Genomic DNA, 17133 nt, shown 5'->3' with positions numbered 1-17133 from the left:
TTAGGTGGTTTCCAGTCTTTTGCAATTATAAACAATGCTGCTATAAATAACCTTGTTACTTGAAACATGTGCAACTATATGAGTAGGTAGCATAAATTCCTAGAGGCAGAATTGCTGGACCAAGTTTTGGTGCATTTGTAATTTTGATTGACAGGCAATCTTTCAACTGCTCTGTTTCCCTGCCTCTAATCTCTACCAGTTACCTTTCTAAAACATAGAGCTGACCCTGTGGATCCTCTGCTTAATTTTAATAATTGAGTAATATGCTCAATACATAAAAAAACCCATGAGTTGATAATCCTTTAAAAAAAAAAAAGAAAAAGCCTACTAATCCATAACTACTCATTGTATGCCACTGGAAGTAAGTAGTGATCAATTCCTGGAAACTAGCACATAAAAGGAAAGAAACATTTATCCTGTCTTTCCGGTATGAACTCTAATTCAGAATATACAATGAGAAGGAATTCTTTTTAGATTGCCAGGTAGTAAATATGGAGAGAATCACAGAATTAGGGGGAAAAATCATTTTGCATTCCCTAATGAAATAATTCAGGCAATAACCACCAGTGGTTATGAAACCACTAAATGAAAACTTGTTGAGAAACTTTAAAATTTCAAACTTTAAAACTGGAGGCATTCATCACTGAACATGGGACAACCAGCTATTATTTGCCTCCTGATGTGAGGCGATATGAAACGCTGCACTACTTACTAAGCATTCTTGCCCAAAAAGTTGAATGGAAACAGAGGGGTTAGAGGAATGAGTTAAATGGCACCACATGGAAGCCATAGTCAAATCCAGAGTGGGGAACATTTTATAAGATCACCTGACTTCCAGAACAAGTCAGTGTCCTGAGAAAAGAAGGGAGGTTGAGGAGACTGCTTCTGATAAACTGAAGACCTACCAACCAAATGTAATGCACAGATTTGTCTGGGTCCTGATTCAAACATACCAACTGCAAGAAAGCCAGTTTTTGAGATAATCAAGGAAATTGGATTATGGGTTGGACAATACTAAGAATTTAATAGGTGTAACAACACAGTAAACTTCTGTATTTTTTGGAGACACATACTGAGGTTTGTAGAAGTGAAATGATACAATACCTGGGATTTGATCTAAAGTAACTTCAGCAAGGAAAAAAAAGGAAATAAAAAGGAAGCAAACGTGGCCAATCTTGATAATTATTCTATCTGGGATGGGGATTCTTAGCATAGTTCACTCTACTTCTGTTTGAAAGTTTTCTTTAAGATTTTATTTATTTGGGGCGCCTGGGTGGCACAGCGGTTAAGCGTCTGCCTTCGGCTCAGGGCGTGATCCCGGCGTTATGGGATCGAGCCCCACATCAGGCTCCTCCGCTGTGAGCCTGCTTCTTCCTCTCCCACTCCCCCTGCTTGTGTTCCCTCTCTCGCTGTCTCTCTCTCTGTCAAATAAATAAATAAAATCTTTTTTTTTTTTTTTAAGATTTTACTTATTTATTTGACAGAGAGAGAGACAGCGAGAGAGGGAAGACAAGCAGGGAGAGTGGGAGAGGGAGAAGCAGGCTTCCTGCCGAGCGGGGAGCCCCATGCAGGGCTCGATCCCAGGACACAGGGATCATGACCTGAGCAGAAAGCAGACACTTAACAACTGAGCCACCCAAGCGCCCCATGAAATTTTTCAATAAAACACACACACACATATACACACAGAACAGATGAGTCCCCCATTTTTTTAGGCTAACCACATGGTTAAGACTCACGATCTGGCTCCAGCCCAACCTACTTTTGCCTCTTTATCACTCACTCTCCACATAAGTCTCGGGTCTAGCCTCACCACACCATTCGACACTTTGGACTGGCCATTCTGTTTTTGCATTTAAGCTGTTCCCACTGTTGATCTATCTTCCAATTCTTTTCCAAATGGGAAACTCCCTAGCCTCCCAGGCCACATGCTGCCTATGAAGTCTTCTCCGACCTTATTAGGTTTCCCGGCATCATCTGTGGTTGCCTCCTAGAACTCTGTTCATACAACTAGTGGAACTGCTCTCATACTGCAGATACTGTCTACTTCCACTATGATGAGTGTTCCTCAATGGCAGACGGCATAAAAGTCAGGGGCACAGTCTCTCAATCCAGAATGCCTGAGATCACAAGCTGCTTTTGTTACTGTACTACCCTGGACAAGTAACTCAGCTCTCTGTGCCTTAGCTGTGTTGCTTTGGCAAGTGACTTAACCTCAGTGTCTGTTTTCTTATTTGTAAAATTTCCTTTTATAAAGCTATCTTAACCTTCCTAAACAGATCAGAAAGGAATTATAGCAGTTTTGGACACACAATAAGTATTCAACACTAAAAATATTACTTATTAATATGGAATAATTTAATGTATCAATATAAATATTTAGGTTAACGATCCTAAAATATTTAAGAGATCTGATTTGTCCCTAAATTCCTCCTCATATCTAGCTCGGTGTTTGCAACCTACGTGATGGCGATACTGAAAGAGATACAAAGGCAGCAGAGTTGCTGAATGCAGGGAGTATGTCATTTATTGACCCTGTGTTCCCCCACTCACTGGTCGCTACTCTTGACTCGTAGAACAACAGGTACAGAACTGCAAGGAATCATCCCCAGCTCCGTGATCACCAGATCCACCAGTTCCGGGGGGGTCACGTCATAGACTAGATTCAACAACCGTAGGGACAGGTGGTTCTGCCAATTAGCCAGGGCCACATGTTCTCCTCGCTCACACAGCAGATCATCAGGGTCACCTGCGACGGGAGATGTACCCACTTACGTCCTTTGAGAAAACAAGTTGTAGTTCAACTTCCCCACTCCCTCCCAAATCTCAGATCTTTGGAAACTTCTCTTCTGCCCTCCTAGACTCCTTACCTAGCTCATTAGAGACAAAGGCATCAGTCTGCACACGCTCACAGAACTTGTATGTTTCACAGCAGACCAGCACCGGCACATTATGGGCTCGTGCCACCAGGGCCAGCTGTGCTGTCCCTACCCGTGACATCACGGACCCATTGGCCAGGAGTGCATGGGCTCCCAATAGCACCTTAGAAACCTATTTGTTTTGAACAGTGGAGAGGGGGAGAAAATGTGGCATGTGATTAATGCACAAAAAGGTTCCCCACTCCTGCCCAAGACAGCAGTATTAAGACAATAACAGAGCTTCATGATGGTTCTTCTCGGAAAACACCTGTTGACCCGCTGCACCTCCCACAAATAAAACTCCAAAGTTACTTTTGTCCTGTCTCCTCTTGGTGGCCGCTAGTTTACTGTCCTTACAATAATGACACTGCTAGAACATACTATAGATGTTTTTTTCCTATTTAATACAAACAAGGCTATAAAATTCTAGTATTTTTAAATAATCATACCCTTGGAAAGATGAGATTATGTCTATACCACTACACCCTTTTACCTCCAACTCTGGAGTCCCCTTCCTCTGCCCTCACCTCTGGGAGCACATAGGAGGCTGCAGGAATCAGCAGGTAGGAGGCAGGGACCCCAGCACGGACCAGAGAACGCAGTGTGTGCCTTCCCTCCAGCCGTGGCCGGCTGTCTACCACTACCACCCGAAACCGCCGATCCTCAGCCCAAGCCTCCTGAAGAATTCGTGATACCAGAGATGAGCTGGAGTGAATGGAGAGGAGGATTCAGTTATAGATGTCACTGATAGCCAGGCAGCTCATTACTAAAGGGCAAAGGGGCAGTCCCTTCTTCACATTGTTTCACCTCCCCCCCATTTTCTCAGTCATAGGGTCTGGACCATACCATCCATATACTAGGATCACATCGCCATCATTGATCTTCTTACAAGCAAAGCAGGAAATTGCCTGAGCTGCGAGCACAATCTTCTCTTGCACATACCGATCAATGGCTGCTCCAAGTTCTGACTTGGCCTAAATGGATTAAAATGCTTAGGGAACAAGATTCCTCTGATTATCGTGCCAGATGCTTGAGTATGTATACAATGATAGGCTCAAAGGGGGCCTAATGGGGGCCCAAAGGTGGCACAAGTCAAGACAGCCCAACCACTTCCTTAACCCTGGACCAGGTCAGAACGGCCTCACAGTCTCTTCTGGGAGTCCTGGATGTGCTTCTCGGCTGTACCCTCAGGTGCATGCCTTGCTCATTCCTCAAATTCATCACCTCCTCTTCCCGCTTGGAGCTGCTCACACCCGTGATCTCCTTGTTGAGGAACTTGATGGCGTTGTACATGCTTGCTGACAGGGGACGGCACTGAGCCAGGAAGCTGCAAAGACAATACCTCGCGTTTGTGCGACTCTACGACTCGCGTTCGTGCTTAAAAATGGTTTCTTTGAAAAGAAGATAGAGAACAGAAAAATGAAACAAAAGGTAAAAAAGGAAGAGAAAGAGTGTAAGAAGAGAACGAGGGGAGGTGGGAGCGGACTTTGCACTGGTTGTCCTTACCTGAAGTAGGGCTTTAGTTTATTCACTAGGTCCCTTGAAAGTTCTTCATTGGGAGGTGTTGTGTAATCCTGAATCACCTACAGGGTACACACAGTGATCAGCAAAACGGTCTCTAATAAAGGCCTCTGAAAGGTGGGGGGTGGAGGGTAGGGCAAGTTTTACTGAGCAAAGTGTTCTGAGGGTAGTCATTCCCTTTGTCCCCCAGAGATTACTCTGGGTGAGAGGAAGCTGGGGTAGTGTTGGGGAAGATGGGACTGGGTCACAGAGAGAACAGGACAGGGAATACCTGCTGCAAGGCACGAAGCAGGGCAATACACCGGGCGTTGGAGCCACTGACCAGGCCCTGGGAGTACTGCAGGCCGAGTCGCACCATGGCTGGGTGGATCACAGAGGATGGGATGCTGATGGGATGGCGGTGTCACACACTTTGCAAGGGAGCTTGAGCACCTACTGCCCACCTGCCCCTGATGAAAAGGAACTTCCTTCACTAGCACAGACACCCCCATTTCCTCTAGAGTTTTGCCTTATGTGCAGGCTTCTTCCTACAGACCCCATCTCAGATTTCCAGTCACTTTCAATACTGAGTCACCGAAACTCCTAGAACTTAAATTAAAAGTCATGACAGTTTCATAAGATCCTACCTCATATACTGAGTCAGAGAGTTTTGTCTGCTGTACTGGGGCAGGTGGGAGAAAAGACTAACTTTGGATCCATAATCGTTTCGTGTAGGAACCTTGACAAAACAGGGGAAGAGGAGCAATGGAAAGCAAGTAAACAGTGAGGCTACTTTGCCTCAAATACCCAATCTACTCCAGGATCTCACTTTGCCTCGATCACCTCCCCCCAACTCCTACCACATCTATCCCATCTCCCTTAGGCAATTTCTGGCCACACACTGAAACCACTTCCTACCTGTTGTTGCTCCGGTTTTTTAGCAAGCCTTCTCAAAACTGTGAGGTCATCAACCTGAGTGTGCTCAGGAAGACGCTTCACTCCTAAAAGATAATGACCGTGTTTTCAAGACACTGTGGATACTAATGAGAAATCTGCTTTTAAGGCATAAGGGGTATCAAGAAAAACTGGACAGGTGGAGGGGAAAAACAGGGGAGAAAAGAGTAGAAGAAATAGAGACAGGATGAGACTGAGGGGAGAATTTTGAGCTCTTGGTCCCAAGACAAAGAACGGGAAGGGAGAGCTGTTTTACTATGGGGAGCCTGAGCTAACACAAGAACTAAAATCAAAAGAGAGGTCTTGAAATGAAGGGAAGGTACCTGTAGGGGTTTCTCCAGCTGTGCTGGGGCAGGGCCGAGGAGGTGGCCCTCCTTGTTCCCCTTTCCTTGCCTGTTTCAGGGCCCGCTCTGCCTCCTGCTTAGCTCGCCGTTCAGCACGAAGTTCAGCCTTACTTCGACCAGTTGGAGCTTTCTCCCCAGCAGTAGCCAGCTGACTGCCTGGTCCTGGCAGTTCTTTGGCTGGGCCAACTAAAGGTAGAAGGAAGAGGCGCCCAAGTCCCAGGCAGGTAATATCTACCTCTGCCCCAGCCAAAGCTTCTCTGCTTTTCTAAATTTCCTCACAGGACGCCTAGGTGGCTCAGTCCCTTAAGCGCCTGACTTCGTCTCAGGTCATGATCTAGGGTTCTGGGATTGAGAGCCGCATCTGGTTCCTTGCTCAGCAGGGAGCCTGCTTCTCCCTCTGCCTGCAGCTCTCCCTGCTTGTGCACGCTCTCTCTCTGACAAATAAATACATAAAATCTTAAAATAAACAAACTTTTTCGCTTTTCACTTGCTCAAACCAACTCTGTTTGTCCTGTCTCCTCCTCTTCTCTCCCACACATCCCTCTACCAGATCCACACCCCAACCCTTTAAAAAAGCCTCCACACCTTGACACTGGGCTGCAGGTACAATAGAGCCAGTTTCTGGTTCTGCTCCCTTTTCCTCCTTCCGTTTCTTCTTCTGCTGTTTCTTTTCCTTCCGAAGCTGCAGCTTCTCTTCTTGGGTCATCTCCCTCCCTGCTGCCTGAGACACAGACATAGAATACTGCTCTTCCCCAACAATTCCACAGAGGAAAAAAACACTACTGGTGCCTTCCAAGATTCCTATAAGGTAAAGCCTCTAATGCTCTCTAACTAACCAGCTAGCTGTTACAAGCTTACATCCCATAGGGATCGAAGCTTCTCCTCCAGGATCAGAGTCACATACTGTTAGGACTGAAAGAATTCTGTAAAATCTGGCTTTCCTGAGAAATAAAGTGAAACGGGGACGGCGGCTGGGGCGGAACGAAGCTGACACAACCTCCTGCGTAGAGCTTGACAGGCGTTTTGGGAGGGTACCCTCACTTACCCCAGGCCGAGTAGAAAGCTCCGCCTTCATTCCAGACCCCGAGTCTGCACCAGAAAACAGGTCACAAAGTGAGCCAGAGAGGCTCCGGGAGGGTTTGGAGGGGCTCGTACCCGGCGCGGCTGGCTGCTGGGTCGGCATGACCACAGCTCCGCCGCCAGGCGCAAGCCAGGGATCCGCGTGGGGACGCAATGCGCGGCAGGATCAAAAGGAAGGCGGGGGAGGCAGCCGGGCAGGGCCCCCACCCTTCTGGCCCGAGCCAGCCGGTACGCGGCGCGGGGTTGCGTCCCAGGCAGTGCACCCCAGAGTCCGGAGAGGTGGCAGAACGGAACGACAGGACCCAGAGGGACTCAGGGCTCGGCCACAGCCGTTTGGCGCCCCGCGTACCTGTTAGTGCGCCCCCGCCCTTCACTCACCCTCGCGAACAGCCACAGCCACGGCAGCCATCACCCTCGGTCCTAAGCTCCGCCCGCCGCAGTCCCTGGGCCTACGGCGCCACCTGGGACGACACCCGCAGCGCGCAGCCCTCCGCGGACTACAATCTCCGACGTGCACTGGGGCTCCGCCCCGGGCTACGGGCACCGAGGAGGGCCCGCTCAGCTTTGAGCTCCCAGGCGTGGCAGTCGGCTCTTGCCCTTTAGACTACAGTTCCCAGCATGCCCGGGGAGCTGCGCCCAGAGCGGACGTCCCACCACCCTTCCCACCTCCGATCCCAGGCCCCCCCAAAATGGCGAGTGAGGCAGCGGGGACGCGCTGAGCGGCGGAGGCGAGCGTGTAAAGCCGCTGTGGCCCTGTCAGTCCGGAGCCCAGCTGGGCCCTGCCGCAGGGAACATGCACTTTTCCATTCCTGAAACCGAGTCCCGCAGCGGGGACAGCGGCGGCTCCGCCTACGTGGTGAGGAGCGGCCGGAGCCGGGCCGGGCAGGGGCGGGGATAACGGGCCGGAGCCCTCTCCGAGCGGCCTCCGAGGCCTGGCCGCCACTCTTGGGGCCTGGTCCCAGGCCGCTGACTCCCGACGGCCTCGCTGGGAGCTTATATCCCGTCTCAGATTCGTCCAAAGGTCGCCCAAGCTCCCGCAGGTCCTTTGTTCGCCCGCGTTGTCTCCCTCTGGCTGGGCCGCGGCCGCTCTGGTGGGCGTCACTGGCCTCTTGGGGAGGGAGACTGCGGCAAGAGCACCCGAGTTGCCCCCAGGCTGGTCCTTCTGCTTTAGGAGCTGGCCCTGGGGAAAACAGAGTAATAAACCCTCGGACGATCTCGGTGCGTTACTCAGGCGGAGCTTGTGCCAGACGACTTCTGGCCAGGGTTTTCAAGGGGGTCGCCCAGACCGCGACCCTAAAATGCTTGCCTGCTTTTGTGTCTTCAGGCCTATAACATTCACGTGAATGGAGTCCTGCATTGCCGGGTGCGCTACAGCCAGCTCCTGGGGCTGCACGAGCAGGTGGGACCAGCACCCCTGCCTTGAGGCAGCTTTCAAGCCCTTTCTACACCTGGGCATTAGTGTCTCCATTTTCCCCCTCTTGGCTCCCTCGTAGATTGTGTAGTTTCCCTTTAATCACTGCCACTGGGGAGGATCTGGCGCTTTATCTTAAAGATTGACATTTCCGGGGAACTCCCTAAGAAGCTTACTGTCTTGCTGCTCTAACTGCGCCTCTTTATACTCACATCCGCCTTTCTGCTTCCCTGTCCCCAGTCTTAATTTCAGCCTTTGCCTGTGCATGGAAAAACCGACCACCCCCTCTGCTACCAAACACATTTCTCTGTCCTCTGAGCTGCAACTTGAAATTCTTTTCCCTTCTCATAGAAATCATTCACCAATCCTTCTGTGCTCTTTAGCTCATTTCAGTGGGCCTACCTGTTCAGTTATCCTTATGTATCTCCGATGCAATGTTTCTAAGTTCTCAGCAGATTGCAAGCTCTATCCAACTCAGTACAGAGTCCTGGTTCTACTGACAACTAGCTGTGCAACCCTGAGCAGTTGCCTAATTTATTTGGGCCTTAGTTTCTAAGACCAAAAAAATGTATTTGTTGATCTGCAAAGTCCCTGTAAGTCTTAACACATTTTGTGGATGTATTTAGCTGTACTTAACTGGGAACATACATTTTCCTTATAAAGTTCTTTGCCTCTGGTGAGGGTTCGATGAACACAGTCTTGCTAAATAATCAAAGGGTTCCCTAGGCCCTGGCCCTATACAAACCCTACCCACACTGTGAAGGGGCTGACTTGTACATAGTAAGATAGGAAAGAATGTATGTTTAGGACAGAGGACCTGCTCCCCTGGGATGCTACCTCTGCCAAAGGAATGATTCCTTGGATGACCAGGGTAGATGGGGGTGGAGGGGGTGGGCTGAGGGAAAGGAAGGGGAACCCAAGAGAACATTGTGAGTGTGGATTGCCTCTTCTCATTAGCTATGTTTTGTGTGAAGAGTTGTATCTCTTTCTCCCAAACAGCTTCGGAAGGAGTATGGGGCCAATGTTCTTCCTGCATTTCCCCCAAAGAAGCTTTTCTCTCTGACACCTGCTGAGGTAGAACAGAGGAGAGAGCAGTTAGAGAAGTACATGCAAGCTGGTGAGTGGTTGGAGGGAACTTTAGGCTAACTGTGTTGAGAGCTATGGGATGAGACTCAAAACAGCTGGTTTTATAGACTGGCCTGAATTAATTTCTACATCTTTGGAGCCTCTTGTTTGATCTATTATTTAATTAGGAAAAGTAAATAGCATGCAAGGATGCTTTAGGTATTAGCAAAGCAATTTGGTTAATATACTAATAACAGTTTGGAAATACCAAGGTACCACTATATAGTCTTAAAGCAGTTTAGATTGGTGGGGAGAACTTAATTTGCATCTGACGTTCTTTAGATTAACATCAGTGTTATTTCCCTAGTTCTATAGACTGGACTCAACTAGATGGCAGCCAGGGGTGGGGCAGGTGAAGAATATATGCAAATAGTGAGTGAGGTGAGGCCAGCTGGGTGATATGACAGGACATCATCAGCCCAGGAAATGGGATGGGGGGGAACCTACCAAGAAAATAACGGAGGGGCGGGGGACGTCAAGAGGGAGTCCTAAGTTACTGGAATAGTGTTCTCTTGTCCCCACAGTTCGGCAAGACCCGCTGCTTGGGAGCAGTGAGACCTTCAATAGCTTCCTGCGTCGGGCACAACAGGTAAGGCTCTGAGTGGGAATGAGATTTAAGGGAAGGACATTCCTGTAGGGCCATGTCATTTTTAAGGCAGTGGCTACAGAAGAGTCATCCTGGTACCTTTTTTATGGGAGGGGCCTTCTGCTGTACCAGCGAAATCAAGGAAACCCAGTCTGTGATTAAGCAACTGAGAATAAAGACGCTAGAAGGACCTAGAAATAAGAGAGTTGGGGATGGGTTAGAGCTAGACATTGGGCAGGTGTTAACAAGGCGGTGCCTCCATTCTCGTGTATTTTCACACCAGGAGACACAGCAGGTCCCCACTGAGGAGGTTTCCTTGGAAGTGCTGCTCAGCAATGGGCAGAAGGTTCTGGTCAATGTGCTAACTTCAGATCAGACCGAAGATGTTCTAGAGGTGAGGCACTTGTACCTCCCCTGCACCCCAGGGTCCCAGGTTTGGGAGTGATTGGAACAGCCAGTATGATGAGCCGTACTTGCTTCCCTATCCCCAGGCTGTGGCTGCAAAGCTGGATCTTCCAGATGACTTGATCGGATACTTTAGTCTCTTTCTGGTTCGAGAGAAAGATGATGGAACCTTTTCTTGTGAGTTTCTATGGTTAACTGCTTCCCTGTGCTTCTAGTAGTGAAACCCCAAATCTGACATTTCCTCAGGGCTCCTCTCTTGACGTTTCTTCCCTTGAGTTTCATGACATTTCCTTTTTTTTTTTTTTTTTTAACCCATAGTCGTACGGAAGTTGCAAGAGTTTGAGCTGCCTTATGTGTCTGTTACCAGTCTTCGGAGTCAAGAGTATAAGATTGTGCTAAGGAAGAGGTCAGGGCTGGGCTTGGAGGAGGGGGAGGGTGCTGGATTGGATTACTGGGCCGTGTACTGAGACAGAATAACCTGGACAAGGGGGTAGCGCTGGGTGTTTCTACCAGGCCTCCCAAGCTTCCTCCCACTATACCATCATATTTGTCCAGTAGTTCCAGATTGCTCCTATTTTCTATTCCACCTCTCTTGCCTTACCCCAGCTTAGCCCCATTACCCCTTTCCACCCCTTGGCCTCACAGTTATTGGGACTCTGCCTATGATGACGATGTCATGGAGAACCGGGTTGGCCTGAACCTGCTTTATGCTCAGGTGAGCTTGGAGCTGCCTCAGAACCTTCCCCTGAAATAGATACTGGTGTCCCACTCTGGCAAGGGAATTCTTCATGTCTTTACATGAAGTTCCTAGAATATTATCAGGGCACCTGGCACAGTCTGTTCTCCCTACTTTGTAAGCTGATATAGTCAAGGACTCACTGCAAAGAGGTCGCTCAAGTGTGGGGCTAAGGGTCAGGCTGGACAGAGATAACTGGACACTTTCCTTGGACCTCTGATTGGAAGCCCCAAACCCCCCCCCACCACCCCTTGTCTCTACTGTAGACGGTATCAGACATTGAGCGTGGGTGGATTCTGGTCACCAAGGAGCAGCACCGGCAGCTCAAATCTCTGCAAGAGAAGGTCTCCAAGAAGGAGGTGAGCCTGCTTTCCTGTCTCCTTCCAAGGGTTGTTTTCTGACTCACCCCACTTCCCCTCCTGACCCGCCCTGCATGGTGACTGGGTTTCAGTTCCTGCGGCTGGCGCAGACACTGCGGCACTATGGCTACTTGCGCTTTGATGCCTGTGTGGCTGACTTCCCAGAGAAGGACTGTCCCGTGGTGGTGAGCGCAGGCAACAGTGAGCTCAGCCTCCAGCTCCGCCTGCCTGGCCAGCAACTCCGCGAAGGCTCCTTCCGGGTCACCCGCATGCGGTGCTGGCGGGTCACCTCTTCTGTGAGTTGGGGTAGGCCTTTGGGATGGTGGCCTGGCAAGCCTTGAGCTCCGGGAATGGGCTGCAGTGGATCCAAGGAGGGAGGCAGATTGGCTGGAACGATCTCAGCCTAACTCTCCTTTCTCTCCCAGGTGCCACTGCCCAGTGGAGGCACAAGCAGCCCAGGCCCAGGCCGGGGCCGGGGTGAGGTGCGCCTGGAACTGGCTTTTGAATACCTCATGAGCAAGGACCGGCTACAGTGGGTCACCATCACCAGCCCTCAGGTGTGAGCCCACCCTCAGGCCTCCTCTGGAGCCCATTGCACCGTCTCTTAGATACCCAAGTCTAGGGCTTCCAGGACTCCATGTGAGTGGGAGCCCTTGTCTTAGGGGTGCTGGGCTCAGGATGACCACTCTAGTCAGGCTGAGCTCTCTTCTTGCCCTCAGGCTATCATGATGAGTATCTGCTTGCAGTCCATGGTAGATGAACTGATGGTGAAGAAATCTGGTGGCAGCATCAGGAAGGTAAGTGACAGGTCTGGACCAAGCAGCTGAGTGGTTGTGCTCTCCGTGCCTCTTGTCCTAGGTGTGAGGCTTCTCCCAAGAGGGAGAAGTGATGGGGACTCCAGAGAGATTCTGCCCGTATCAGCACCTCATGTCTCCATCCCTAGATGCTGCGCCGGCGAGTGGGGGGCACCCTGAGACGCTCAGACAGCCAGCAAGCAGTGAAGTCCCCACCCCTGCTTGTAAGTATCACTTTCTGATCAGTACCCCACCCGCCAGCCTTGCCTTATCTCCCCCAGTGAGCTGACACCTCTGCCTCCTCTGCCCCAGGAGTCACCCGATGCCAGCCGGGAGTCCATGGTCAAACTCTCAGTGAGTTTCCGATGAGGGTTGGTGAGGTTGGTGTTGGTAGGGGATCTCAGGGAGGCTCGAGCTCTCTGACCCCAACCCTGCCTTTGTTACAGAGCAAGCTGAGTGCCGTGAGCTTGCGGGGGATTGGCAGTCCCAGCACAGATGCCAGTGCCAGTGATGTCCACGGCAATTTTGCCTTCGAGGGCATTGGAGATGAGGATCTGTGATCTCCAGTGCTCAGATGTCTGCCCTCTACCCTGGAGGAATGTTCAGAAACTTGCCCTGTGCCTGTTATCCCCCAAGCCAGGGGGGTCTTTTCTTTCCTTCCTTCCCTTTTCTTCTCTTGGCCAGGGGCTTCCTAACCCACCTTCCCTTCCACCCCTTGGGCTGGCTGCACAAAGGATTGTTTTCTCTTTTCAGAGCTGGCCCTCAATGCCAAATTAGCATTTAGTATTTTGCACAAAGTCCAAGGGACCATGGCTACCTGCCTTGGGGAGGAACCACAGCTTCCCCTGGGGCTGCTTCTGGCTTCTTCGGGGCCAGGGCCAAGGGGATGGGCAGAGGTCTGTGTATGGTCTGGCCCAGCTCCCCGTCATTAAACTCAGCCTGATTGCTGCCTACCTCTGGTTCCCTTTCACTGCCGCTGCCCCCCCCCCCCCATCATGGCACAGCCTGCTGTGCTAAGGGTGAGGTGGAGCTGGGCTTGCCACTGCCAACTCAGCACAGACATGGCTTTGTTAGTGTTTCCTTTATTATAAAGCACTGAAATAAGTTAAATAAACAGGTGGGAGGCTGGGCAGTCCCCCAGCCGGTTTCTCTACTGCCCCCGGGAGCAGTGGAGGTGAATACAGGGCCCTTCTCACTGAGCTCATGAAGTGCATCAGTCAAGGCAAGGCCCCCTGGTCCATATGGGCCCCTCGCCCATGGGGTTTGGGCTGGTCCATATAGTGCCTAGGTTAGTCTGTGGAGCCCCTGGCCAGCGGGGGAGAAAGTAGAAGGTGGCTTCTGGTCCATCTGTATAAAACGTACAGGAGAGGCAGGGCTAATCCATAGGGCCCTGAGGGAGGAGGACCTAGTTCAGGGCGAGTCCGTATGGAGAGCCCGGCTGCCAGCGGCACTCAAAGCTGTCGGACCCCGAGAGCTCAACACAGAGGAGGGGCTGTGAGGCGGGGCCCAGCCCTCAGAGGCAGAGAGGCCAGGCCCTCCTGCCCCACCATGGCCATGCACCTTCTGGTGGCGTTTGTAGTTGTCCCAGTGGCCTGTGGTGTAGGCGCAGGTGGCACAGCGGAAGGGCTTCTCGCCTGTGTGCCGCAGCATGTGGCGTTTGAGGTTCATGCTCTGATTGCAGCTGTAGTTGCAAAGGCTACACCGAAAAGGTTTGTCCCCAGAGTGGATGCGACCGTGACGCTTGAGGTTGGCCAGGTTGCCACAGGCATAGGGGCAGAGGGGGCACTTGTAGGGCTTCTCTCCTGTGTGGACGCGCTGGTGCCGTTTCAGGTTATCCAGATGAGCAGAGGCATAGGGACAGCGGGCACAACGAAAGGGCTTCTCGCCACTGTGCGTCTTCATATGCCGGGCCAGGTGGTTGGGATAGTGAGTGGCGAAGGGGCAGAGGCTACAGGCAAAGCCTTTGTCACTGGGGCCCTGCGGCCCCCCACTGGCACCCCCTCCAGCCTCTCCTCGCATGCAGCGCCCACACATGGCAGCTCCCAGCCGACTACCCTCCCCCTCCTCCAGCTCTTGTCCACAGTTCCGGCAGGTCCAAGGGAACAGCAGCTCTGGCAGTGGTTCTGATCCAGTCCCACAGAGGCCCTCCCCTTCACCCCGAAGCTGCCCACAGTCTGGCAGGAAACTGGCACCACCTGGTGGCACATGGAGGCTCAAATCTGGAAGCAGCAGAGCATCTGTGGGGACAATGAGACCTGAGCTATGAATCCAAGTATCCCTAGGGCCACCCACCCATGTCCCAGGTTCTTTTGGTTTCTGGCTTTTTACCTTCGGGTCGCCGGGGCACTGCCCCCTCCTGCTCTGTGGGACTGGGAGGCCGGGTGGGACGTGGAGCACAGCAGCGGAAGCCACAGGTCGGGCAGGGAGGAGTGGGGGGCCCCGTGTGGGTGCGCTGATGCCGCCTCAGGTTGCCCAGGCTGCTGCAGGCAAAGGGGCAGTGGGGACAGCGGTAGGGCTTCTCGCCAGTGTGGGTGCGGGTATGTCGTGTCAGGTTGACGAGCTGGGCTGAGGCGTAGGGGCAGCGGCCACAGCGGAACGGCTTCTCCCCGCTGTGTGTCTGCATGTGCCGCTTCAGGTGGCTCGAGTAGTGGGACACGAAGGCGCAGAGGCGGCATGAGTATAGTAGCCGTGGGGGCAGCGGGGGCCCCCCACCCGGCCCTCCTGCCCCACAACACGGCCCCTCACCTGTCGGCCCCCCACACAGCTGGCAGGCTGGGCCTGGCCTCTCACCCCTGGCCTCCCCTGGACCCCTGGCTGGTTCCTCAACTTCACTCTCGGCACTTAGTGGCCGGCCGCCCCCAGACTCGTCATCACTCAGCCCGTAGGGAAGCCCAGGCCTGGCCCCCAGAGAGTCTCCTGGTAAGACAGACATGAGAAGAGACATCAGCATGGGGTAGGACCAGGCTCCAAACTCCCCGCCCCTTGTTTGGCCCCACCCTTCACTTCAGTGATCCTAAAAAATTCATTATGAATTACCTGCTTCTGAGACTGTACTAACCTAGTGATGACAGCTGTACCTAATTCCACTGCACAGAAAAAGATCAAAGGCTCACTTTGGACCACAGGCTGAAATGAATCAATAATGTAATTTGCTGATTCTTGGGATAAGAAAGTAAAGTAAAAATACACAAGGCAAAGGCCTGAGACCTTATTCTAAGCTCTACATTAGTAAGGTCCTTTTTTGTACAGAGCTGATTATAAAATAAAAACTATGTCAAGAGAGGCAAAATCTGGACTAAAGTGAAAGCAATGTGCCTAAAAGATGGATTTTCTTTTACATGAATTCCCTCAATGATTTTCAAAAGCATCCTTCACATAGGTGGCATAAGTGGGTAGGTGGTGCAGCAAATTAGAATGGGGTGATGATGTTAAGATTGACAGGGGAAAGGGAATGTGCAAGAATACCTGGGGGTAGAGACCAAAACCTCAAAAGGAAAGGGTTTATCCTGCAGGTTAAAGGGAGTTAGATTAGGCATAACTTAATTTGAATAAGAAGTTGTTTCCCCAAACCTAAAACTTCACATAAGGAATATGCTAGGCAGGAGGACAAGGTTACTGAAAGGGCATTAACTTTTAACCGGTTGCTCCATGTGATTCATCCACTGTCCTATTCATACCACCTCTGGACCAGGACCCAGAACTTCATCTCAACAAAGTGATGGAGCTCATTGAACCATTAGGCAAGTGAAAAAATCTAGCTCAAATCTAAATTAATCATCCCCAGGTTGTGGCACTGTTTCGTGTTTTGCTCACTGGCACTAAATCCTAACCCGCCTCCTGAAGTGGTGAGGTTCCAGCGGCCACTAATCCTTGATCAGGTCAAGTCCCTCAAACCCACCTTCAGAGTCTCTCTCGAAGCCCATGAGCTGGTCGCTGTTGCCGTCACCTTCCTCCTCCTCCTCTTCCTCTTCCTCCTCAAACTCCAGATCCTGGCCTAGTAGCAAATCACTCTCCAATACCAGGGCCCCGGGTCCTTCGTCGAGGGAGTCTTCGGTATCCACTGAAGAGGGGAGGGGGCTTGTAGATTCTCCCTCAGGAACCGTACCCATCATCCGCACCCCGGGAGCTAGCCGTCGCAGCCCGTACTTCCCGAACTCACAGACCCTCTCGAGTTCCCTTAGTACCTCGGTAGGAAGCTAGGAGTCCAGATCGCCCACCCCATCACTCAGGAGTCCCCCTCCACCCCGACCTGAACCCACTCCTCTGACCCCACCCCCGCTCCTCCCCCCTCGCGGCCCCTGACCCCTGACCTTTGACCCCCTCGCATTTCACGGGCTGCGGGTGGCTCTGCTTCCTTCGGGGCATCGTGACCGGCTCCAGCCCGACGCGCCTCCGGCCTGCGGCCGCCCGGCCCCGCCCCTCCCAATCCCGCCTGCCCGCCCGCCCTTCCTCTCAGGGCCCGCGGGCCGCCTCCATGCAGCGGCGCGGGCCCCGGGCAGCCCCCGGCCCTGGCCCCGGCGCCCAGCTCAGGCCGCTCCCGCCGCCGCCGCCGCGTCCATTCATGGAGCCCCCTACCCCCCCCTACGGAGACCAGCTGGTACCTCCGTCCTCGCTTCCGCTTCCGCTGCCGCAGAGCCACACGGGACGCGTAGTCCGTGGAAAGCAGAGCGGCGAAAACGTCCACAGCGTGACCAGGAAGTGATTATGACGAAAGGAAGCGGGCGAGCCAATCACAGATCAGACAGAAACCAGGCGGGTGAAGAGGGCAGAGAAGCCCTGGCCCCACTTTCAGTCTTAAGAGCCGCCCAGCTGGTCCTTACCCTACCTGGAGAACTAGGAAACTATTCCTGATTCCAGAAGGGGGTGAGGATGAGCCACGACGCTAGGCCAGCCTGCCCAGCAGCTCAGAGAACTGCAATAC

General features: G+C 52.2%; 3 protein-coding genes across 7 annotated transcripts; 1 reads left to right on the top strand and 2 right to left on the bottom strand.

The window, feature by feature from the left end:
- Positions 1-2501: 2501 nt before the first annotated feature.
- EIF2B4 (eukaryotic translation initiation factor 2B subunit delta) lies at positions 2502-7308 on the bottom strand. Of its 4 annotated transcripts, none has more exons than XM_026520910.4 (13): positions 7175-7308; positions 6762-6805; positions 6302-6437; positions 5696-5902; positions 5337-5419; positions 5066-5157; positions 4711-4825; positions 4425-4501; positions 4143-4245; positions 3765-3892; positions 3446-3623; positions 2871-3051; positions 2502-2749 (listed from the first exon to the last, which is right to left on the bottom strand). In XM_026520910.4, the coding sequence occupies exons 1-13, from the start codon at positions 7203-7205 to the stop codon at positions 2550-2552; spliced, it is 1575 nt and encodes a 524-aa protein (XP_026376695.1). In that variant the 5' UTR covers positions 7206-7308; the 3' UTR covers positions 2502-2549. The 4 variants fall into 4 exon arrangements, with proteins under 4 accessions (XP_026376695.1, XP_026376703.1, XP_026376687.1 ...); XM_026520918.4 differs by having other exon boundaries at positions 6302-6433; positions 7175-7234; XM_026520902.3 differs by lacking the exon at positions 7175-7308 and having other exon boundaries at positions 6762-6914.
- A 111-nt stretch (positions 7309-7419) lies between these two features.
- SNX17 (sorting nexin 17) lies at positions 7420-13165 on the top strand. 2 transcript variants are annotated; one of them, XM_026520958.4, is made up of 15 exons: positions 7420-7652; positions 8121-8195; positions 9207-9324; positions 9857-9921; positions 10202-10312; positions 10410-10500; positions 10642-10729; positions 10969-11038; positions 11326-11418; positions 11511-11714; positions 11844-11975; positions 12138-12215; positions 12362-12436; positions 12525-12566; positions 12659-13165. In XM_026520958.4, the coding sequence occupies exons 1-15, from the start codon at positions 7590-7592 to the stop codon at positions 12770-12772; spliced, it is 1419 nt and encodes a 472-aa protein (XP_026376743.1). In that variant the 5' UTR covers positions 7420-7589; the 3' UTR covers positions 12773-13165. The 2 variants fall into 2 exon arrangements, with proteins under 2 accessions (XP_026376743.1, XP_026376751.1); XM_026520966.4 differs by lacking the exon at positions 8121-8195.
- Positions 13166-13253: 88 nt separating this feature from the next.
- ZNF513 (zinc finger protein 513) lies at positions 13254-16627 on the bottom strand. The gene is made up of 4 exons (XM_026520938.4): positions 16523-16627; positions 16111-16272; positions 14541-15128; positions 13254-14449 (listed from the first exon to the last, which is right to left on the bottom strand). Exons 1-4 carry the CDS (start codon positions 16575-16577, stop codon positions 13623-13625), a joined length of 1632 nt encoding a protein of 543 aa, XP_026376723.1. The 5' UTR covers positions 16578-16627; the 3' UTR covers positions 13254-13622.
- Between the last annotated feature and the right edge of the window lie 506 nt (positions 16628-17133).

Source organism: Ursus arctos, unplaced genomic scaffold, assembly GCF_023065955.2.
Source record: "Ursus arctos isolate Adak ecotype North America unplaced genomic scaffold, UrsArc2.0 scaffold_8, whole genome shotgun sequence".
Lineage (NCBI taxonomy): Eukaryota > Metazoa > Chordata > Mammalia > Carnivora > Ursidae > Ursus > Ursus arctos.
The sequence above is the reverse complement of the archived record's forward strand: the minus strand, read 5'-3'. Positions and strand labels throughout refer to the sequence as shown.

Bases quoted from the DNA above. Each gene is read 5' to 3' on its own strand.
- EIF2B4 (XM_026520902.3), bottom strand. From the start codon at position 6,899: ATGCCGACCCAGCAGCCAGCCGCGCCGGGTACGAGCCCCTCCAAACCC. The intron at 3,893-4,142 runs GTGATGAATTTG...TAATCCATTTAG, and splicing joins GCTCCAAGCGGGAAGAGGAG to GCCAAGTCAGAACTTGGAGC. The intron at 2,750-2,870 runs GTAAGGAGTCTA...CTCCCGTCGCAG, and splicing joins CTTTGTCTCTAATGAGCTAG to GTGACCCTGATGATCTGCTG.
- SNX17 (XM_026520958.4), top strand. From the start codon at position 7,590: ATGCACTTTTCCATTCCTGAAACCGAGTCCCGCAGCGGGGACAGCGGC. The intron at 10,313-10,409 runs GTGAGGCACTTG...CCCTATCCCCAG, and splicing joins AGACCGAAGATGTTCTAGAG to GCTGTGGCTGCAAAGCTGGA. The intron at 11,715-11,843 runs GTGAGTTGGGGT...TTTCTCTCCCAG, and splicing joins GCTGGCGGGTCACCTCTTCT to GTGCCACTGCCCAGTGGAGG.
- ZNF513 (XM_026520938.4), bottom strand. From the start codon at position 16,577: ATGCCCCGAAGGAAGCAGAGCCACCCGCAGCCCGTGAAATGCGAGGGG. The intron at 16,273-16,522 runs GTCAGGGGTCAG...TCCCCTCTTCAG, and splicing joins GAAATGCGAGGGGGTCAAAG to TGGATACCGAAGACTCCCTC. The intron at 14,450-14,540 runs GTAAAAAGCCAG...TTGTCCCCACAG, and splicing joins AGTGCCCCGGCGACCCGAAG to ATGCTCTGCTGCTTCCAGAT.